Here is a 24,713-nt window from a genome sequence, read left to right on the forward strand (position 1 = left end):
CAGGCTCCGCTTCATATTTATCTCGACCTCAGCTCACTCCCGAAGGAGGGTACTCCCGCTGCAGTGTATTGCTCACGGTTTGTCGAACTTCGTGCTCACCTTGCCGGTCACACCTTTATTTACACTGATGGCTCCAAAACTGACGATGGTGTCAGCTGTGCCTTTGTCGTTGGGGCCGCCACCTTTAAATACCAGTTCCTCGACCAATGTTCGAGCTTTACGGCCGAGCTTTTTGCTCTCCATCAGGCCGTTCAGTATGCCCGCCGCCACCGCCATTCATTGTACATACTCTGCTCTGACTCACTCAGTGCTCTTCAGAGCCTTGGAGCTCCCTATCCGGTCCATCCCTTGATTCAACGGTTACAGCAGTCCCTCCATTCTTTCGCTGATAATGGTGGTTCTGTCAGCTTTCTGTGGGTTCCCGGACATGTAGGTGTGCCTGGGAATGAGGCTGCAGGTGCTGCAGCCAAGGCTGCAGTCCTCCTGCCTTGGCCATTCTCCCACTGTGTCCTGTCATCTGACGTTCGTGGGGATGTATGTAAGAGGCTTGTGTCGTTGTGGTGGGATGCTTGGTCATCACTCCAAGGAAACAAGCTCCGGGCAGTAAAACCGCTCCCAACTGCTTGGACAACATCCTCCCGACCATCTCGGCGCGAGGAGGTCCTTCTGACCAGGTTGCGGATTGGGCATTGCCGGTTTAGCCACTGCTACCTGCTCTCCGGTGACCCAGCCCCGCACTGCCCTTGTGGTCAGGCATTAACAGTGCGCCATGTTTTATTGTCGTGTCCCCGTTTTAGTCCATTTCGTGTTGTCCTGTCCCTGCCATCTACTTTACCGGATGTTTTAGCTGATGACGCTCGAGCAGCTGCTCGTATTCTGCGTTTTATAACTTTAACTGGTTTGTCCAAAGACATTTAACCTTTTTACTTATTTTATCTGCATCTTTGTCAGGTCCTTCTGGTGTCCCCCCATCCCCTTGAGTTTTAACAGATTCCATGTGCTCTAACAACAGTGACTGGGCGCTAATGACGTCAGCAGTTTAGTGCCCTTAAACCCAACCAAAAAAAAAAAAAAAACTACTACCTGGCATCCCACTGGTATGTGGTCCCTCGATTTCCTACGTGTCCTCAACCTGGTCCCTTGTCCATTCGAAACTAGACTACAGGTGCTCTGTTTATGCATTTGTCCATCGTACACTATCTCAACACTACCCACCATTGTGGCATCTGTTTGGCCACTGGCGCCTTTTAGTGTACACTGAAGATGCTGAACTACCACAGTCATACTGATGTGATATTCTCCTCAACAGATACACATGGAGTTACGCTGCCATGCCTGGCCACCCATCGTATGCCTCCTTTGATGACTTCTTTCAGTATAGGGCCTATCCCTTTTCAGTTGCCTCCTGGAGTCTATTTCCAGTTCTTGCTCCAGCAGCTGAACTTTGCACTGCCTGCAACTCACCCAGTTGGAGTGAGCCCTTCAGCACCTTGGCTTTGTGTGGCGGACCATGACCATCTAAGCTTTAATTTGCTTCCTAAGGACACTAATGCTGCCTCGCTCTATTGCCTTCACTTTCACTACCCACACAAGGGACTTCGAGATAGCACAGCCAGAGCCATCTGTGTACAGAAAGGTACTATCAGGTGTGCCTTTGTCATTGGCGCACAAGTTTTTCAGTATCAGCTTCTGCAACACTGCTCAGTATTAGCTGCAGAGCTCTTCTCCCTCTATCAGGCCAGAGTACATCTGGTGACACAGGCTTTCCAACTGTCATCTGCTCAGACTAAGTGCCCTTGTCTTTGTGCACTGTACACTGCCCACCCCTCTGTGCAGTGAGTCCAGGAAAACTCACTTGCTCACCCTTGATGGAGCCGCTGTGACATTACTGTGGGTTCCTGTTCATGTCAGCCTGACAGGAAATGAGCCTGCTGAAGCTGCTGCCAAGACTGCTGTCCTCTTACCCCAGCCTGCTAGGTCTTATACTCTTTCAGGTGATCCCTGTTCCAGCCTGCCAGCAGGTGGTGTCACTTTGTCATTACCACTTGTCCTCCATTCTAGGGAACAATCTCCAGGTTATTTAGGCTCTCCCAGTGATATGGACAACCTCCTCCTCTGCCCTCTCGACGTGAGATCATTTTAGCTAGGTTTCGTATTGCGCACTGTCCTTTTAGCCATCATCATTTGTTTAGAGCTAATCCCTCATCAGTTTGTGCTCATTACCCTCAGTCTCTGACGGATCGCGACATCCCGACGGAATGCCCTTTTCTTAAAAACTTATGTTCTCATTTAAGTTTGCTGTTACGTTATCACACGCCTTAGCGAGCGACGCACGGACTGTCGACCGCGTTTTGCTTTCGATCCGTCGTAGCAATACGGTGAAAGACATTTAATATTCAGTTCAGGACCTCCATTGTGTCTATGGCGTATATGGACCTTTCTCAGTCCTTGTTTTTAAGCTCTTTCCTTCCGTCGATTGTTCTATGGTTCTGACTTGGGCGCGTAAGACTCAAATTTTTGCGCCTTACAATAAAACCGCAAACTGTCTGGAATGATGATAGCCACTTGTCCAGAGTCCCAATGTTCCTGGGACAGGCGCTACCTGCTCCTTTGTGTGCACTGAGTCAACACTGTGTTGTGCTCCCTGCGTTGTCAGAAGTCACGTTTTAGTACGATTAGGTGTAAGCTCAAATGGCTCTGAGCACTATGGGACTCAACTGCTGTGGTCATCAGTCCCCTAGAACTTAGAACTACTTAAACTTAACTAACCTAAGGACATCACACACACCCATGCCCGAAGCAGGATTCGAACCTGCGACCGTAGCAACAGAGCGACTCCGGACTGGAGCGCCTAGAACCGCACAGCCAACGCGGCCGGCTTAGGTGTACGCCTCAGTTTACACAAGTACTGTCAGTGCAGATAAATTAGATGTCGTAACGTCTTCGGTATTTTAATAAATTTTGCCTCATTCCTATTACCCAATCAGCAGCGTAACCAGATTTTACAAATTATTTCTGGCGCATCCACGATGTAATGCGTAAGTAGCATTGAGACTGATATAGCGCTGTCAGGTGAGCCATTTTGGAGGAATTCCTAGCTACTGATTTTATTTACTACAGTGCTCTGGTATGTCACAAGACGTGCTTTCAACAAGCTTTAACCTTTTGAATTGGGATTTCATCATAACTTCGTACTGTAGGCCCAGTCTCCAGATGATACTCTAGGCTGCTAACAAATAAAAGCCCACGAGGTTGATATCATCTTCTGAAGGTTTGCATTCAAAGTCTTGGCCATCACATACAGAAGCACAGTTTCGTATGGGGACAAAAGCTGGCTGTTTGTACATTTTTTGGAAAATCCTAACTATCAGTTCGTTCCAGAAGCCTTTGGAAAGGGGTGATAAAGTTAGTGCGTTGCTTCTACGTGTCTGGAACAGTCGGTAGAGCACTAGAACACTAAACACAGAGGTCCTTAGCTGTAGTCTGTCCAGTACAGTTTTATTCTGGCAGTAACTTCTAATTCTAGAGTTCCTCGCATTTCTTGTCTCAGCCTGGAATATATTCTTTATATATCCTCAGGGTATATGCATCTTTGCTGTTGCCGTGAACATCACAAAGCTGTTCTTGTTACCAGCAGAAAGAGGAATTCAGTCCAGGCATTCATCGTTTTACAACAAATCATACCAATGAGCTGTTTGCAGGTTCCCTTTGTACAGAGGAATTACCATTATCAATGGGAAAGTTCCCCTGAGCGACGTAGTATTGAATGAGGGAAATCTGACCAAATTGAGTTGTGACAAAGCGATGGTGCCCGTCAGCAGTGCCAAACGCAGGTTTGTGTCGTTCTCCAGTTCCAAGCTACTTAAGTGATGGCATCGGTCTTCAGCATTGAAAACAAAATGGGTGTTGTTTTCTACTGCCTACTTTACGAATGTTTGAAGAACACGTCGGCCAAGGGAAGAGATTGTAGATACCAGTTACGATTAGTTCACCAGTTTCGGTGGTTAATTAATAGTGTCGTGAGTTGGTTAGCAGGTAAGCATTTCTATTGAAGTCGGACTTCTTGGTTACTCGGTAGGCATGGTGAACGTCGCACCAGCAGTATCGTATCTATCTATTTTCTCCTCCAGAGCGTAGTTGATCTCCATCTGCACGGTTTCCCTGTAGGACATACCATTGCTTTTGAACAGCATGTTGTGTAGAATTTCTGCTAATGCTCTCGAATTTTCATTTGACATAAATAACTGCTCTCATTTTCCTAGAGATGTGACCCTGTAAAAATAACTTCCGATGTACTGCCGATTCATTCCTTCTCTCTCCAATAAGATCTTCGCGTACATCAAGGAGACATACAGCTGTTGTCTAACAAACAGGTGTTGCTCTCCTAGCACTACACAGGGGTCACATGTAGGACACTTTCAGGTAAAACCTACCGATGTGAAGCTACATAGACCCCTGAAACAGCTGTCAACTGTGAAACTCCAAAGCTTCATTTTACCTTAGGTAAGCAGTCCGTTCACATGCCGCTCAACAGAGTAGCATAAGCGGTGAGAGACAATGCTGTAGTTGACTTAAGGAGTAATATTCAATGAGCTTTTGAGCTCAGTGGGAAGGAGATCAAAAACTTCCAGAACAGCAAACTTAACGTCTCCACAGCAGTGACAGGTTACGTAACTTGTCATTCATTGATTTGGTGTTACACATGTGAAATGCTGAGCTGTGTTCAGACAATGGAGTCCTTGATAGCAACACATTAGACAACTAAATGTATTGAGAAGCAAACAACTTTAGCCAGCTGGGAATACTTCAGATTCTTGACATTACTTTACACAAGAGTATACTCACTTTACTAAGCAGTGAAGATAGTCAGGGGAAGAGAATAGGCGGCCCAGAAGGTAATTAGGTTTCTTTTCATAGAGTGCACAGGAACAAACTAAGCTGCTTTTGGGACCATTTCGTCGCCAATTTCTTGGCGCAAAAGAAGCTGATCACATTTTTTTCTCGGTTGGATGAACGCCATGTTCCCAATGTAGTTGGCAGTTGTAGCAAACGCCCAGAAACGTGATGCTACCACCACAAGTTGCCACAATCCACTGCAGGGTCCAGTATTGCTAACAGCTGTTAACCTCCAGTCAGTGGCAACTGATACAACATTTCAGATGCCAACGTTTACTGGACCTCAAATGCCCATCCAAGCAAATGTCACACACTTTACATAATCTCAGTTCAACCATAATTAGTTTTGGAAACCAACATCCGTAAAATTGATAGCCATAGCAAGGACAGTCACAAGGTAGCAATGACAGCATTAATTAAGTTCTCCTAACTTTCAAATTCACTCCCCTTATCAATGACATGGCTATCTCCATCAGTTAATCACATTCTGCTACGATCTTCATGTAAACTCACACCTCTATACAGTTACATCAAACCCATCAAAGTTTGGCAGCAATGCTTCAGTAACCTTCCATTCAATATAACTAGGGGTAACGTATGTTTAATGTACTGTCATGTTCTCTGTCCATGTGTCAATGGAATAAAAAAGGTTTGACTACCAACACTTCTCACACACAATGCCATATGCCATATCTGACAAAGATGTGGAGTGTTACGTAAAACTCGGGAAGGGTATTGAGAGATGAGAAACGTTTTAGGTAACAAACTGTCAACATCTTGATACTGCCTCGAACAATGGAAGTTAATTCACGTAGGCAATAGTCCGCCCTTTCTTCTACACTAGTTTTGAGCCACCAAAATGTAAGGTGTCTTTAATCACAATGGGAGTATAGCAATGTATAAGATGTGCAAGATGATGCAAAGAATTAATCCTTAGCCAGACACAAGTAACACCATGTTAATCTGTAGGGAACACCAATAATCTTCAGCAATCTCTGCCTAAATGCAAGAAGTCTTATAATGCAAGTAAGGGCATCATTCCAGGTAAGCACTGGCATATCAGCAGAATCAAGACAGTGCCTTTCATCAATTATTTCAAATGTGCCATCACTGCTCATACTGCAGACAGCATAGTCTTGCCCCACCAGCCTCCACCAATTGACTCCACACTGCTCTCCTTTGATCCCTGTGTTGCCACCAGTACTGGTCAAGGAGGCTGTAATTTGCAGATTTGCCACACATTGTTCTAACAGATATTGTGTTATAATGCTGGTAGTCATGCAAAGTTTATTCTACACCAGTTACAACTGCATGCACATTAAAATAAATAAGATGAGGATGGACACAGAACTGAAGGCATTTTTTTCTGAAACACCATTCCACTGATGTTACTAAAAGGCTAACGAAATTAATGGCATGCACTACTAGTTTCATCTTGCTTACAGGTATCTGATAGCTTCCTGGGTCAACAGAAATGTAATTTTTCGGGATGCAGCCAAATATATGTAATACTGAAAATAAAATTGCCAGGATTTACTCAGTAATAGGTATGAGCTTGCATCAAAGATTCTACACACAAAAGTATTTGTCAGAAACGGTGTGTCGTCAGGCAGTGCAGGTAAGGATGCACAAGACTATTCATTCAGTAATTTTTTTCATAATGTGGGGCCATAGTCATAATATATTTCTTTAACGTCAGTGCCGCCATTAGACTGTTATTTGCAGTTTTACATTTACACTGTCTTGATTTCGGCTTGAAAGTGCCATTATCAAGTGCTTTGTGTTACACAGTGCCTACGATGGCATACTCTCGTATTTAAAACATACTATTAGACACATTGCCTAAGGGTCGATATTTCTTATAAGGCCTACTGCTTCTTTTCACCAAGAATACCATCTTGACTGAATGACAGTTTGCTCTAAGGCACTGTATTACTCTTATAACACTTCATAATGGCACTTTGAAGCCGAAATCATGATAGTGTAAATGTAAAATTGCAAATAAATAACTCTAATGGCGATACTGATCGTAAAGAAATAGTCAGTGTTTCATAATGAGCGCTTAGTTGCTTCCAACAAACATTAAACGTAATTTCAAACATTTTCTAAATGCTTAACAGCAGATAGGTACAGCATTATCATTCGCAAGGTATCAGAAGTTCAAAGAAACTGCAGTGAATAAAACAGCTTCAAATAATTGTAAGTTCAGTGAGCAGAAGCGATAATAGCAATTAGAAACAAAGTAGCTAACGTTTTTTCTCTTCGTTTGTATTTGACCTTCTTCCATAACATTTGCAAAGTATGCTTCAGCTGTAAAAAAAAAATCCTGGCCTATGAAAACCATATTACCAGTGAGGGATTTTAGCAGACATACTTTTGAATTATATCATATTCATTTAAAATAAAGGCGTAAAACAACAAATGCATTAAATTTCTGATTTGTGTACTTCAGCCTTTTCATTATACATGGTTTTTGTTACATGCTGTTAAAACCTTAAGAACATACAAATAATCGTAATAAGGTAGGACTCTAATTCCTGTCGTATTATTTAATAGGTCACAATCAAGTACAAGAGTTGAATGAAGAGTAATGACTCATTCTTCGTTAATTGGGTTTGGATGGGAATATTTTAATGCCTCAAACGCAGAAATAATCCATAGAATTGTTACAGTTATATGTGTTTGTATTTAAGTGGCAGACAAAAGTTGGCAGCACTTCTGCTCTAGAGCCTTTGGAGAGACAAGCACTAGGAACTACGTCTTCGACGATGAGTCTTTGTGTGGCTGTACAATGTGAAATAAACGCAATTTTCAGTGAAGTACACAGATTCTTTTTAAATCTAAAACAAGTAAAAGTAACAGGTTATGGGCCCAGATTCGCTTAAGTGTCGTAAGTGAATTAGACTCGAAACAGTGACGAAAAGTTAACAAAATACGATAACGTGTGCTTGAGTGAAAACTGTTGTAAAACCATTTGCTGAACTGTGAAAGTGTAAGTAAGGGCCAAAAACGAAAGTTTTTATGACCAGTATAAAATACAGTAGTCAAAATTTGAGGTTAAATTGTTGTCAACTGAGTTTTGAGTGGAGTACAGCCAGCTGAGGTTTGAGGTCAGGAACATCGACAGATGAGTTTTAGGTTTTTACGATTAGTTTTCAGTAACCAACTTTCTGCCATATATTGTATTTTGAAGCAAAGATTCAGCAAAAATGGATACGTCAAAAAATATAAAACCAATTAACAGACAAATGGACTGGCCAATTTGGAAACGAAAAAAGTCTTGATGGGTTACCATGAAGGTGCATTGGACATGATTGACACGAGGTTAGTTAAGCCCAAGCCACTGGAAGACGGTGCAGCAGATGAAGCAGCAAAGAAACACAGAGAACAGTTAGATTTGTATCGATGAAGTATATCAAAAGGTAATGGACAAGGAAACGGCTAGTGATATGTGGAATGCCTTAAAGCAGCAGTTTAAAGCTTCATCCAAGGATCAGTTGTTAAAAATCTGCACACACTTTTCTCCTTCTGCTGGATACCAGGTGATGTTTCTACCCACATAGCAAAATTGAAGAGTTTGTGGAATGAGTTAAACAGTGGACTCAAAGCTAAAAACGAAAGTGTTTTACCAGACCTTAAGTTAGTGTGCAAAACGTTGCATACTCTTTCAAGTGAATTTGAAACTTTCCAATCAAGGCAAAGGCAAGTTCATCAAGAATGACACAAGAAAAGGTGACATTTGCTATTATTGAAAGTGTAATGTCCACTGGGTAAAGGACTACTAATGGTGGATTTCTGATGGAAGACCAAATAAAAATCGAAACTGAAGTCAAGAAAATTGTGCTTCTGTTAGTGCTGTGCTAATGTCTGTCTGTGAAGAGGCCTATACAGTTGAGGCAGATTTAGCACCATGGTGGATTGATAATGGAGCTAAAAGACCTGTAAGAAACTGTTCAGTGTTTTACAGACTTTGTAAAATTTGGCACTCCATGTGGTGTAAAGGCAGCTGGAAGAGAAACTCTAATGGCAGTGGGAAAACGCAATATTCAGTTATCATCTCTGACTGATGGACAAGATGTGATGTTGTTGGATGTGTAGTATGTTCTACAATTATCTAGAAAATTGTTTTCAGTGTTAGCTGCACAGGACCAGAATCCTAATAGTGAATTTAAGTAATCAACAAGTGTGTTGGCTTAACATTGATGACAAGGTAGTGCTGCATAGAACCCATGAGCCCTTTGGTACCTTGTACAATGCAGACATTTAACCAAATTTGCCCAAAGAAATTGCTGAAGTAAATGCCATTGAAGAAACTTCATTATTGCAACTGTATCATGAGAGGTGGGTACTTCAGGACAAACACCATGTCAAAGGAATTCAACCTGCCCTCGTGAACTGATGTCAGCTGAAGTCTGTGAATCTTTCAATGAATCTTAGAAGAGGAGTCATATGGTTGTGTTCAGACAGCTACACAAAATTTCGGTATTGCTTCCATGTAAGGCAAAAGTCTGATGTTAAAGATGCATTGAAATATATTCTACATTCAAAGATGCCGGATCATACAGTCAAAGAGCTCCTGAGTGACAAAGGTGGAGAATTTGACAATAACGAAGTTAACGACATACTGCAAGCAGGTGTTACTCAGAGGGTGACAGCACCCTACACGCAACAAAGTGGTGGAAGTGAGTGGGATATGCTAACTATAGTTGAAATGGCAAGAACCTTAAAGTATTCAAATAAAGAAGCTAATTTCCCAGCAGCCTTATGGGCAGAATTGGTTGGAGCATCAGTGTACATTTTGAATCGAACTGCAGAATCATCTGTGGAAGGAATTAGTCCATTTGAGCTGTGGTTTGGCAAAAAGCCAAGAATAAAAGTTACATATAATAGGCTCTACATGCTATGCCCACATACCAGACAAAGAAGATTGAAAATGGATAAGAAAGCTGTCAAGGGTTATTTTGTGGGGTATGAATATGAGTGTTACAGAACTTGGGTGGAAGAAGAAAACAGTTATTCTTAGCAGAGATGTAATCTTCCATGAAAAGCCTGCAAGTTGTGAAGAAAGTCAAATTACCATTGCAGGATGTTGAGCAAAGTAATCAGGGAAACTATGCAGCTGAAGAAAAAGATAAGGTAAATTCCAACAAGGAAGAGTCTGAAGAATCGGAGACTGAAGAGAGCAGTGCTGATACCAGAGAACAGGAAATTTTTGTCCCACCTCATCGACAACTGTGAAATTGTTCAACGTTATTGAAACCTTCGTGGCTAAATGACTTTGTACTATTTACAGCTTCTTCATATGACTCTGGTTCTTCATTTGGTTCATTAATCATCTCTTCAGTGAACATTACACTGTTCACTAGAAGCAAGCTATGAAAAATGAAATGAAGTCATGAATCACACATGGGAGCTGACTACTTTACCAAAAGGAGCAAGAGCTATACCATGTAAGTGGGTTTTTCGTGTAAAGACTAATCCTGATGGAAGTTTTGAGAAATACAAAGCAAGACTCGTCATAAAGGGATTTAATCAACGCTATGGTGTAGACTACAGTGAGACCTTCAGTCCAGTAGTTACGTTGAGCACAATTCGTTCAAAGTTAAGTGTTGCTGCAGCTGAAAAGATGCATCCAATACACTTTGACGTGTCTACAGCGTTCTTGTATGGATAACTAGAAGAAATAATATTCATGCAACAGCCAGAAGGATATAATGATGGCGCAGAGTGAGTCTGCAAATTAAGGCGAAGTTTGTATGGAATTACGCAAGCCCCAAGATTTTGGAGTAAACGGTTTGGAGCACTTCTCATGTCAGCAGGCTTAAAGACAAGTGATGCAAATCCTTGTTTACGTATCAGAGAAGAATGTGGCAAGAAACTGTTACTTCGTCTTTATGTAGACGATGGGTTAGTTATGGCAAGTGATCAGCTGGGTGCCAGAAAATTTGTTGATGAGTTGAAGGCTGAATTTAAGATCTCAGTGAAACCAGCATCATGTTTCCTTTGCCTTGGGATAAAACGCTTTGATGACGGTGAAATCAAGATAAGCCTATGCAAAGAAGATTCTGGAGGATTTGTTTTCAAGAGTGCAAACCTGTCTCAATACCAATTGTCAAGAAACCAGATAAATTACAGGTAGAACGAAAGAATGCAGAGAAGTGTAACTTTCCCTGTCAGCAAGGAGTTGGAGCACTGATGTACCTGATGCTTGGAACGACACCTGACCTGGCTTACAGTGTGAGCTTCCTGTCTCGAACTCTTGCCACGGCGTCAGCAGAAGATGTAGTGCGACTAAAGCGAGTACTAAGGTATTTGGCAGGTACATGGGACCTAGGCATAATCTATCGTCCAAAATTGTGCAGTGACATAGTAGATCGCTACAGTGATCCAGACTTTGGAGGAAGCAACAAAACAGGACGGTCAAAATCTGATGTACTTATTACACATGCAGACAAAAGTTGGCAGCACTTCTGCTCTAGAGTCTTTGGAGAGACAAGTAACAGAAACTACGTCTTTCATTATGTGTCTTTGTGTGGCTTTACAATGTGAAATAAACATAGTGTACAGTGAAGTAGACAGATTATTTTTAAACCTAAAACAAGTAAAAGTAACACGAATGTGATGTTTAATTACAAATATTCACTTTCCCGCATCACCACCAGCCAGTTGGATACATTTCTGCCAACGATGAAAAAGTATTCTGAAGCTGTCGCAGAAGTCGACACTGTTCCCGCAACCACAGTCTCACAGTTCTCTCAACGTCTTCATCAGAAGCATAATGATGTCCCCGCAGATCGTCTTTCATTATCGAGAACAGACGGAAGTCAGACGGTGTTAAATCTGGACTGTATGGAGATGCCATACAGTGGTGTGATTCAGTCTCTCAAGTTATGCTGAGGTGGCACGTGAAGTGTGGTGCATGTGAAGCAATAATATAAACCACAATTTCTTGTGAAATTCCGATTGTGCTTGCAATTTTTCTGCATGATACGACCATTGTCCTGGATCAGTCTATCAAAATTTTGCTTTTGAAACTGTGGTTGCTGTCACAAGACGTCAAACTGTCATGCAGATCAGATGTTCTCTCAGCATCTAAAACTTACTCGCCCAACGACGAATGGCACTCAAATCAACACAATCGCCATAAATTGCTTTCATTCTCTGATGAATCACCTTTGGGGTGAAACCTTCGCCTGTCAAGAATTCAATGACTGCAAGTTGCTTAAATCGCATTGACCGATTGTCTGCATAGGGTTCCATACTTCACACTGTAAAAACACAACCGTTTAATGCTGAGGCTTCACGCCAACTGGAGCTGTAGAGAAAAGGCTTCAGAACAAGCCAGTACCTGCCACACACAAATACTATCAGCTGTTGAAGTGAAGTGTTATGAAGGTGGAGGTATTACTTTTCAGTCAACCCTAGTACATGACATGGTAGTCTGAGCTAGGTTTCCGATTAATAATTATCTCTACAGTGTCAACTGAACTGTGTGCAGCTACGCAGTAACTTATTATTACTCCTGAGCTTTTAAGCCTCTCTGTAAGAGTGCTTAGATCACAAATTTGTAGTCCTAATATTTTCTTGTAAATGGTTACACTCTACTGTGATTCAGTTGTGAATAGTTTCCTTTACGCGACCAGTTGTGCATAGATAAATGTCACAAGCACTCTTAGTATGGTCGGTAATACAGGTTGTCTGTACACCTCCCACGCCTTGTCTCAAGTACTACTAACACGTTAGATGTATGGTTAAATTACGAAGGACTTATTGTTATTTTGATATATTTTTCGTTAATTCAATGTGATTATAAATAAGCTTACGGAGGGCCAGTTATTTGATATGATAGTTTGATACACACATTGCCATCACTTTATATTGTACTTCATAAATAATATAGTACTGTATCTGTGTTCCTTGATATGATTAAATAACATCTAACTTCAGTATGTTTACTGACAGAGCTGCTTATGACATGAGTATTTCGTGCCTTCTACATATGTTTTGGTTTGTACACTGCTTTTTATTCAGTTTGCATGGCATATATAAATCATGTGCCCCCTGTACATATATTTGTCATTTGGGTGATTTTTAAAAAAGCCTTTGTTGAAAAACACTTTGTTACTGTCATACATTTTTACAAACTTACAATAGAACTTTTTTTACCTAACATTATGTATTGTGCACATTCACACTCTTTGTATGATCCTGGAACTGTTATCTTTCACACTTCACATTTTACCTGTATAGCTCACATGCAGTATTTTGCTTTAGAAGTCGAAAATTGTATTCACTGTTTCATATATTTTCAATACGATGATGGTTAATCGTGTATGACGAAATGTCAATTCTGATGTGATTGTAATTTTCTCGAAAAGAATGTCGATTTAGTAATCTTACTGGATCTCCTGTTCGGTTTCGATGCTAGTTTCCATTTTCTTCTGTTTTGCCGTCCACACAAATGGTAAATGACCGAAATTAGTCATAATAAAAAGTAACCTCTCACTATACTTAACTGTCCGAGAAAGGAATTATTAGTTTAAGAAGCCAGTGTGTTCTCAGTTAAATTTTTCTGTTACTGTCTTCATATGTCTTGCATGCACATTGTTAGTCACATATATATTAAACAGTTCGTGTAAAATTAGTTTTTCATGTCAGTTCACATTCTGATAACTCTGATTTCTAGTATCCACTTGAAGTTTTAAAAGTAATTAATGAAAATTGGAGTTTGTGTGCTTGGAGATGGTTTTCTTATCCAGACTCTCTCTCCAAAATATTTGTATTCCGCAAATTTACCTTAGTTTAAATTTGTACTATTAGTATTAGAAATTTGTTCCCTTTGAAAGGAAATATAATTACTTCACATTGTCATTGCTGAAGCTTTTAAACTCGTGTTCGTTCTTGCAAGCACTGTAAAACGTCTGTTGCAAATATTTATACCAATTAAGTTCAGTTAGATGATGCAATGACATGTTTTGCAATTCCAATATAGACGAAACGATATTTGTAGATAAAAAATAAACGATGTAGAAAACTTTTATTACCCTTCATGTAACTAACAGCTACTATTTACGTTACGTTTTCCATAATATGAAAATATTTAAAATGTTTTACCTCACTTGTGTAACATTTTTCCTCAGCTAGATCTAAGTTGTCCTTTGTTACCATTAAGGCGGTATATTATACCTTCTCTTATAAGTACATTACCGATTGACTGGTACATTGTCTTCGGTGTATCTTTGGCATATGTTAGAACAGCTAACTAGAATTTGACTATGTATGTTGTTACTAGTAGATGAGTTGCCGTTTGCACATCAGAGTGTGATTCTGAAGTAAAAATTCAGAATTTAATTCATGAAATTGTCTACTGTTAACATTGTTAAATTCTCTTCTGTTGCTATTTGATACAAAGCATACTATTATGCATGTATGGCCATAAATGTGGACTGAATGTGTGTGCCACACCTTGTGGGACATTGTACATACTGTAAACATATCTTTAAATAATGGCCAATAACGAAAACTATAATTAAGATTGTCCTATTTTTGAGTTCTCTAGACAGCATAAGTTGCATATTACTGTGTTGGTATAATCATTCCATAGGTACTTTATAATAGCATGGTAGTACAAACTGGCCAATAGCACACTAAATCAGTTGTAAAGATAGGTTGCAACGTTTTCTTTTATGCAGTATTTCGGGACTGTGGACTCTCATATAACAAATGATGAAACATGATAAGTTGTAGATAGAAAAATTGTTAGCCCAGATGGTGCAACTACAATGTAGAACATGTTGACAAGCTTGTAAATCTAATTTTTTTGATTAGAAAAATCCTTACTCTGTAAGTATTTGAGAAACTCCTGGGAACTTTAGAAAATGTTTTTACTCTGTTCTATAACCTATGTATTAAAGTGACAAAATATATTGTCTTGGTTGAAGTCAGTCGTTATCCAAACCTGCATGGGCTATCATGACAGTAAATTTCGCTACAAAGTGTTTCAATTGACAAAGACATACCAGCTCTAAAAATCAGCTATGTGTTGAACATGTATTGTGTTACTGCCGAATGTTGCTTTCCTATAGCTACACATCGAAAATCTAAGTTAGTATTTTAGACAAAGATTGTAACATTTCTGTGGAACAATTTCAATTTTGTTATGAGGAATATTATCTTTTGTACCAGATCAAAAACTGTGTAGTTATTTCCACTATTACTTAATGTGAGGAAAATATTTTCAAGTCAAGTAGCTTTAATTTTTGGCAACGTTACTTGTAATAAGTTTCTGTAAAGTGTCTGCATGTTGTGAAAATTACATTTATTGAATAAGCGCTGTTGTCACTTTATTTACATGGATTGTTGAGTGTACTCTTCTAGTCCAAGAATACAAGAATCTTCCTTCTCTTTGTGTCAGTCTTAGATGATCTAGTACTGACACTCCTTCTGCTCAGTTGCAGACTTCTGTTTCCCTTTCCTGTCGGCCTCTCTTGGCCAACTCTTGATTTTTCGACCCCGACGGTATTAGGTTGCGAGGCCTGAGGGTGTCCTTCATTTTCTTTCTCTAATCTTGCAATACATGTGGTGAAGTCAGTCCTCCTAGAGTGTAAAACTGTAAAACGAAATGTGGTCCTCCAAACTGTGGGTTATGTGACAATGCTATAATCTGTGCAAAAATCTTAGTACTCACAAGCCCCAGATACGAAGGTTCATGAGATGGTGACAACAGGCCATAATGGGAGTGTAGACATTATTCACACTAGACTACTCTCATTGCAGAAAAATGTGACCTGCGTTTGGGGACATGTCTCTGCATCAAAACTGAAATAGGTGAGACATGTAAGCCACATAAAATGGTAACGGTTGCTGCTCTGTATCATCACCAAAAGAAGTAATTGGGAATAATGGGAACTGGGAACCCCATCTCGGAGCCATTACTAAAGGGGCAATCCTGGAGGGAAGCACAGCACTTAAACACTGCACCGAGAGAAATGAACAAATCAGGTAGAGGAGGGTGGTGTTCCAAAATTACTGTGACGTTATGCACTGCATTTGTCATTCCTGAGGGACAGAATTACAGTAATTCTATTGGTGCTAAATGTGAAGAGAAGACTGAAGTGAAAGTGACAAATCATTGTGGGGGACTGTTGCTGAATTGGAGGCACCAGTTTACTTCGTCCCAAAACAGTTCAGTACACAGCCTCATCAAAGATGCAGTGCTCCACATTGTCAGTCACCCAAGACATAACGGACGTCTGCACTAATAGTCATTTGGAATTTGGTGACCACTACTAGAAGAAATATGACTGTTTCTCAAGAAGATGGTTCTCTGACATTAACTGGAAGATGACATGTGCAGGAAGCTTGAGAAGAGGCCTGAAGTTTGTTCATCTGCAGTCTTCTATTTGGGAGAAGGACATAAGCTGCCTGTATGCCAACATTGTTCCACAAGAGTTAAAACTGTGACAAATAAGCTCTACCTGACAACCTGCCAGCACGTTTCTTCCTGTCGTGTACTTGTTTCATCTTTTCAGGAACATCCAGCATAAGAACCAAGAAACCAAGCTACAAACGACGATTGCCTGTGACTACATGCTGATACTGACATGCTTCCACATGTCACTCGTGACACATCTCAGAATATTCAGCTGAATGCAGTCTTAAATACCTGTGGGCTACTGCTTTCGTCTAGCGTGGAAGCAGACAGCTTAGAATTTATATAGTGAGAGATCAGTTTTAGATGACCCATACCGATGTTCACAGGCGAATCAGCAAGATGAGGTAGTACTGTGGGTGTTCCATGAAAGGTCAAAGAACAGTGGTAGCTCTATGGATGGCTGTTCTGGAGTTGGCGTGACTCTGGATTTATATCAGCATATTCCTTTAGGGAGACAGGATACCAGAAGATAACCAGAAGAGTGGCACAAGAAACTACCAAATGTTTTCAAAGATCTGTGTAGACTTCGCAAAGAACTACATTAACAAAAAGACAATCCAGAATTTGGGATGCGAGGTAACAGGGTGCAAAGAAACCGGTTATCATACGTAAATTGTGTCCAATTCACTTCCATTAACCGGTCTTCAGTGCAATATCAGCCACAGTTACCACAGGTGAGACATCAGTTGTGACCAGGAGGATGACACAAATGTCTCACGAGAAGGGGCAGTATTACTGGAAAAAAACTGTGGATTCAGTTTCACTTACATTCTTCACAAGCTACTTACGTATGCGCTTTTCCTGCAGCTTTGCCGTTTCCTTTTTCTTATCGATTGTATTTAATCATAGAATATTGTGTACATAAATGTTACCGGAGCATTATTCTCTGCCTCTGTTCTGCAACAATTGTGCAGCAGATAGCCTGTGAAAGACCCCAACTGACACAGGTGATAAAATGTGTTTGACTAAAATGCAGGCAATAGATTTACCATATCAAGTAAGACAACTTTTGTATGTAATGTGTGTATTGTATGTATATCAATATTGAAATGAATGCACTGGATATGAGGTAAATTGGCAGCTATAATGTAACAATACCTATGAATATTTCGCAGATAATAGGTGGCAGAATGCCATGATTTTCGAATTAAATGTACCATAAGTAATTAGGCACTATTTTGGCCGTTTGCTTATATAGTCAAAAACGCTGAACCAGTTTGTTGCTCATCTCATGTTCAGTGCTCAGAAATACATTAAATTTAGTTGTATTTGGTAGTAAACCCCACTGGAGCACACAAAGCTGTTAAAATTTTTATTACTATGCAGCTCCCCTATGTGGTCATTTCACACCGTAATGAATTTTATGCAATCTGTGCAGAAGGACTTTGAGTTTTATGTGTATGCATTCTGGTACTATGTTTTCAATTGTCATATTTGTGAGGCCAGTGATAGGCTTCACAGATAATAGAGCTAGTCGATTAATGACGTTTCTTTAATGCAGTAATTTATATGACTGCAGGGCTCCTAAGGAATACTTCCTTACAACGTGAAAATTAAGAGACTTGTATAAAATTCGGTCAGTGCAGTTACCTGCTCAGTTTTTTAATGACTGTAATTGTACCCCGGAATTTAAACTTAATCTGCTGTAATGCACTTGTTAGTTGTGGCACTATAGTCAAGCGACTTGCTATAGTACTGCCAAGCTATACAAGTTGTAGTTTTGTGTTAATACCTAAGTTACATTGAAGTATACTGAGAACCACTTTCCATAAATTGAGACATAATTTGGATGGAGGTGATGCGAACTGACTTCGTCTCCTCGCCAACCCAAGTAAGATAAAGTCTACAGTTTGCTCTCGCTATTGTCCCCCGTGTTGAGGTTGTTCTACAATTCCTACCACAGACCTTCGCAGGTTGTAGAGGAGACTTCGTACGTTTCTGGACATGAGCTCCTTATCAGAACTTCATTTACAGAGCTTTATCTCCAAGCCTGTGACAGGAATCGTGAAATGCCCTGCATTTATTAGTGATGGGATTTATGACAAATGTTTAGCATAGATGACTGAGCCTAAGTAATACAGTGTCTTGTATATCTAGTTTTGAAACACCTGTTACTATGTAGCAAGTGGAATTATGTGCAATTATTACACATAAAATTACGAGGTTAACGTCTAATCCATCTGTTTCTTCCAATGTTGTCAGTTGGGTTCCTTAGATGTTTGTTGTTCCTTGGAAGTTTGATGTTCATTAAAGAAGACTGAAGCAAAGCTTGTTAGCTTTTCGACGAACAACTGAGTACAATAATAGAAATACCTTGTTATTATGTGATGCCCATACAATTGTCTGTTCTGGTTTCACTGTAGAAATATTACCGAAGTCTGTAAAATTTATAGAGAAGTTCCCCCTGTGAATTAAACCATTAACTTTACGGGTTATGGATGTGAACAAAAGTTTCTTCATAGTAGTATTCAGTCAGATAATGTTTATGAACGAAGTAATGTATTATGCAAATATTGGTTTGCAAGATACTTCAGTTCTCTTACAAATAACAAAGTAGTTTGTTTAAGGTTACTTCTAAGGTGGCGTATATAATTTCGAATGCAAACGTTCTACTGCAGTGGTATTACCATGATTGTGTAATGTATTGGAAAATTCTGTACCAGTAAATCCTGATTGTCTAAAGATTTCCACACATGAGAGTATCTGACTCATTGCTCTGTAAATTGTGTTAATTGACTTGAAGCATGTAATCAAGTAAAAGTTCAGGAAAGGTTTGAAGTTGAACGTCAAGTTTGATGGAAGTCAGTAAGCGCTCTTTGCCCAACACAGGATGGATGAAGTCCAGGTATACGCACGCAATCTACGCAGAGTCGAAAAGCACTCGGTTCCTCAAGTTCCTAACGATTTTTCTTATTCCCTTGAACTTCCACTATACTGCACATCTTAATGAGTGAATTCTGGCAGTCTAAATTTCTGAATTTGGAAAATCTGTGAAATAATAATTATAAGATTTTTGTTGTCCTTGGAAGCTGTGACGTAGGCAACCTGAAACCGGGAACAGGCTATGGCCTGGTTTAGTGTCACTATCTTACTGGGACATGGAAGACAGAATTGAATACCAGTTACTGGAATAGTTATTACAATCGTTGGAGCGAAAGTATTCACATCAGAATACAACGTTAGGTTTACAGTATTAAGACGGCCTGCATAGTAACTTCCATATATTGTCTTGAGTTAATGTCAGTGCGTTTTCACTTGTTACTTCCATGTTCTTGTAACACCAGCTACTGGCTACATATGTTCCCACCCTAAGATATAGGTATTCATGTAAGAGGGTGTCGCCTCTACACAGATGTTTTAGTAGTACACCAACAGTGTAAAAATGCTCCCCTAAGCACAAAGATGAATATGTTCCTCTGTAGAACAATGACAGAAAAGTGGGAATCGGCAGCTCAATCTCATTCTGCTTTCTTCACCAAATCTTTGGTATATGGACGTACGCTGTTGGAACGAGGAACATTCTGCATCCTTCCACCCAATCTCTTTACAGTTAAGTATTGCTACTCCGCTAGAACAGGGAACAAAAGCGTGACTATAGCGGATGTGGAAACAGGAAACCCCCCTACATCCCCACTCCCCCCCACGCATGAAAATGGCGACGATGACGGGAGAACATCTAGGCTCCACTGACTCACTCGCTGCAGCTATCTCCACCTTTATCTGTACCACTAACACTGCCACTGATGCCTCTGCTCCAGTGTCTCCCTGCTACTGTCTCTTAGTGCAAAAAAAAAGGCGAATATGTTCTTCCTTAATTCACTTCTATGCAGTCACACCCATTGGACACCACGTGGCTAAAAGGTGCCTTCTCATTGTGCCCAGTCGATACTCCACATGTCTCAGCGATATAGTATTGTGGGTAGGCTCAGTGTATTGTATATCTGAATCCTGAACGGTCTTGACACAGTTGACAGTTGTATTGGGCTGTAGGAGGATTGGTTTCCTGAATGCGAAGGGTTCCCACTGAGAAACACTCTAGCTTCTGTGGTATATGCTGTCAGATCTTCGTGAAATCGACAAATTAATTCTATAGTTCCTTACTGTGTCTACTGTTTCTCAGCGAATTGTCAGAGAACGTAGATCTGAGATACTGTTCAACGCCCTGGCTGGAAACCTCACTGAATTTACCAATTACTGTCAAGAGTTCAGTTCTTTATAGGAGGCAGTTAGACAGGACCACTTACCTTACATTAATCAAGGTCACTCATAGATAACACGCACATTTATCACCCTCGTTTATGGACTGGATAGATCAGCAGCGTTTTCCTTTCTAGTATATCTTTTTTGGTCATTCAAATTATCTGCTGGTGTGGTCTGCTGAAAGTTTCCCATCTCTTGTCTGGATCATCTTGACGTGTATTTCGTTTCCACCAGGGCTGTCCTTAAGCTATTTGATTTGTTAGCATACCATCCTATGTGGGGGGGTGGTTCGGACACAGAAGTGGTCAGACTTGAAAAAGAACTGTACTTTGGTTTCATCAGTTGGAGGCGGTAGAAGTACTCCTTCCATCTGTTGGCGATTTTACACTCTATTTCCACCGTTTCATTAGTTTGTAGCCCGTGACCCTCCAATAAAACCCCTCACCGTTATAAACATTACTGTGACCTTGTTTGCTCTAGTGTGTTTCTCCCTCCACGGTGATGTCTTTCACATACTTCCTCTTTGTTCATCTCAGAGTTGACAGAGTAGCTCTTCAAACCACCTCAAATCGTGCTTAATCCTGCACAAAATTTGTGTCGAGCAACCATCTTCTCATGGTTTTGTCTCTGTTCAGAAGGCATTAAAGCTTGTAAATCATTGCACACAAATATCTGGTCACGTTATTGGGAAACGTTCTGTTGCTGGCTGAGCTGGTGACGTCAGGGAGAAGTAGTAAGATGAAGCTATACGTGTTATTGGAGCGTTAGCCGAAGTCGCGAGGTTTTTGCGTTCCTTTTCTGCAAACATTTTAGCTACTTAGTGATGGGAAACTTAATTACAACTTCTAAGTAATAAAAACAAAATTGTGAACGCTGATAATGGAAGCCTTGTGAAAGTGGATGCTTTTGGTCCACCCACTTATCGTGGCGATATGTACAACTAAGAGATACTATTTTCCCTGCAGTATCATTAAACTCGCTCAAAACTAAGTAACTGTGAAATTTTAGCAAATCGGTCCGTATATTATAGCTACATCGTCGACTGTCATGTGCTACTATCCAAAACACAATAAAACTATTCAAGGCAAAACGTACAGCTGATTTCGTCTTCAGAACACCCTTACCCCAGTAGTGGTGCATCCAGCGAACACTCGGTGGCGCAAAGTATAGTGCACCTGACTGCAAAAAGTGGTCACATTTTCCAATTTAGAACAGGTCACATATTTTTAACAGCTTTACACGAAATACGTAAACAGCGTTATCAAACAGTTCACCTTTCTGCAAAGCATTGCTGGTAGTGAAGATCTCCATACGTCCACAATAAGAGGTATCGGGCGATGAGCCTGTAAAACTTGCTGACACAAACTTCAAGACTGTACAGTTCGAGAATGTAAAGTAACGTTGGTGTCTGAAGCGGATTTAATTAATCTTTGTGCGATGACGAAATTACAAAAGTTTAAACAACGAACACCATAACCGGATAGTACGAAGGTAAAAACTTTATTTCCAATAAACTAGAAAATATCTATATGAACGTAATGTGTGTGAACAGAGATTGCAAATGTAAGCGTACGTAAACGGCAAGGAAAAAACTATATTCTGCCCGTGCTCGGTGTGCTGAAGCTCAGGAATTATGATACGGTTCTGATACGTGAGTCGAATCGTTTCACAAATCAAAATGTTCGTTCGGGCTAGCTTCGAACCAGCGGTCTGCGAAACCCACCTTTTAAAACTAAATGGTGTACCGCCCTAACAATTGAGCTACCGAATAATTGAGGTGTAGTTCGGTAAAACAATTTTTATTAGAAGTTTAATTTCGTTGAATGACGCTATCCTTAGTTGTGACAATGGGGAGTATATGTCGGAGATGCGTTAACTTCATAGTGAACGCATTTGCAGTTACTTTAGTAAACTTGTGCGTCGCCATGTTGGCAATTTGGCGGTACAGTGCTACCATATTTTACGCAACTTGTTCTCTGAAGCCCTGAAAGAGTCTGGTACTCTTCACCATTTGTAACCCATTTTCTGAAACGTCAATTCCAAAACAAGACGTCACCCCACATATCCATTAGGCTGTGGTGCAGTGAGCTAGCCAGTGACGTCACAGGCATCACATGACTCGAGTGTTTTAGTGGGCTTTCAAAACAGTATTTTTTGTAAGAACCAGAATGAAATTCAAATGAGACTTAAGAGGAAAGAAAGCATGTTAGTAGCATAAAATGTCAATCATTCAAGGCAATTTGCCGAAATCGGCTAAATATCCTATTCCCTGGCATATTCACAAAAATATGTTCATTAACAATGCTACAAACACTTAGACGTTGGTTGCGCGTCCGTCTTAATAAATGCTAGCAACTTGCCATGTTCCATGTAAAAGTCGGTACGGGTTGTTATCGTCCAACTTTTCTGAAATTTTATTTCTATTGTTTTGACATTGTAGATACAAATCAAGAGGGTACGCGTTAAAAACAAAAGACATGAATCTCTTCGGACACCCTAATAGACAGTTTCAGCAGATTCTACAACCGTCTGCCCATTTATGCCGTCCCATTACAACTCGGTAATTCTCATACGAACATTACAGTACCCTAAAGGCGTTGCTCAAATGAAGGCCTAAAGTAAACACAATCTCAGAACTGTGGTCAACTTTGTAAACCAATTGTTACTCAAGAGTTCTGTCTTAGGCGTACTGCAAGTGGAAAAGCTCTTCAAAACAGGCGCCTTTCGCCTTTATTGGCAGAGCATAAAAATTGGAAATATTTTAATTAAGTAGACAAATTTTTCGTTCTTTCAATATGACGGTTTTCCTTCAAAATAACTCATTCTAGACGTTTCTGTGAACGTTGTGTGTACCTTTGTCTAAGTTTTAATGACAGCAGCTTCTCTTTCATATTAGCCGATCCAGTTTCCTCCACTTGTTTTTTGTGGAGATGGTTTTTTCGGACATCGCGCATGGTTTCCATTAACAGCAGACTACGTGATTTGGAACTTTGTCATAGCTTACAAAGTCTGTGTGGATGTTCATCCTCAGCAATCAATCCATTGTCTTTTCATTTGCATTCCTCTGGTTTAGGGATAGTACCAGTGACAGCGTTCTTAAAAAAATGTTTGAAAGTGTGTAAACATAGACGTGTTGCCTACTTAAGTTCCACATTTTGGAGTGTTCCATAGGTTATACTCCTGTCGAGTCAATGATCTTTCAGTATTCAGTGCTCTTAAGGCACAAAACAGAAATAACTTCGTTATTTGTTGTATTTAATTTGCAGTTGGTGGGCCGGAGTATTGTAAGTAAATACGCTCTGCCTCAAATAGTTACAGAAACGGGAGTAAAACTCAGGGACACACAGCTCTGATATCCCGGCCCACGGCAACGGCGTCTTAAGACGCACGCTATTAACCACTTCCGACGTGTATTCTGTTTCACCTGGGCTTTCCTCCTTAAGCTATTCGATTTGTTTGTATACCATCCTATGTGGTGGTGGTGGTGGTGGTGGTGGTGGTGGTGGTGGTGGTGGTGGTCCGGACACTGAAGTGGTCAGACTTGAAAAAGAACTGTACTTCGGTTTCATCAGTTGGAGGCGGTAGAAGTACTCCTTCCATTTTCTGGCAGTTTTACACTCTATTTGCACCGATTTGCATTAGCTGGCATTCTTCCTGCTGGTAGTGTAACTGAATCTTAGCAACAACACAGAACACGTTCGGCAACTTTGACATAGTTACTTCCTGGATGGCGCGGAGGTATGCTACTAAATTAATTTGATTTCACGTGCCGTATCATTGAAAAATTTTCACGATTTTCAATACATGGCTTCGAAGCCAGGAAGGTCATTCCACGTGGAAATTGGAACTAATCTCGCCTTTCACATTGCAGTTCACTTGTCCTAGCCACCACTACGGCAATACGTTAGACTAGTACAGTGCGTCTTCAGTAACTCGGGATAATGTCATCACCTAAAAAGTCGTCCTCAGCAAGACGAACTGCGAGGCAACAGCCTTTAACGATGACGTGGCAGAACAACGAGCCAAATCGAAAATCAGTAAGGATATCTTAAGGAAACGTCCACATAACATATTTTATTCCTACTTCTAGTACCTCACAGTGCAAGGGCACAACAGGTAAAGCCTCATTCTGCTTCTGTCGACATCACTTTCGATGTCCTTGTAACATTCAGTGTATTTCAGA

The 24,713-nt window shown here is 40.4% G+C and overlaps 1 protein-coding gene across 1 annotated transcript in view; it reads right to left on the reverse strand.

The window, feature by feature from the left end:
* LOC126484303 (uncharacterized) overlaps nucleotides 1-24,099 on the reverse strand; it is a 43,711-nt gene extending 19,612 nt beyond the window's left edge. The window contains exon 1 of the mRNA XM_050107735.1: nucleotides 23,995-24,099. Within this exon, the coding sequence (XP_049963692.1) occupies nucleotides 23,995-24,099 (105 nt within the window). The remainder of the gene's footprint in view (nucleotides 1-23,994) is intronic.
* Nucleotides 24,100-24,713: the final 614 nt, after the last annotated feature.

The sequence above is a fragment of the Schistocerca serialis genome, chromosome 6 (assembly GCF_023864345.2).
Source record: "Schistocerca serialis cubense isolate TAMUIC-IGC-003099 chromosome 6, iqSchSeri2.2, whole genome shotgun sequence".
NCBI classification, from domain to species: Eukaryota; Metazoa; Arthropoda; class Insecta; order Orthoptera; family Acrididae; genus Schistocerca; species Schistocerca serialis.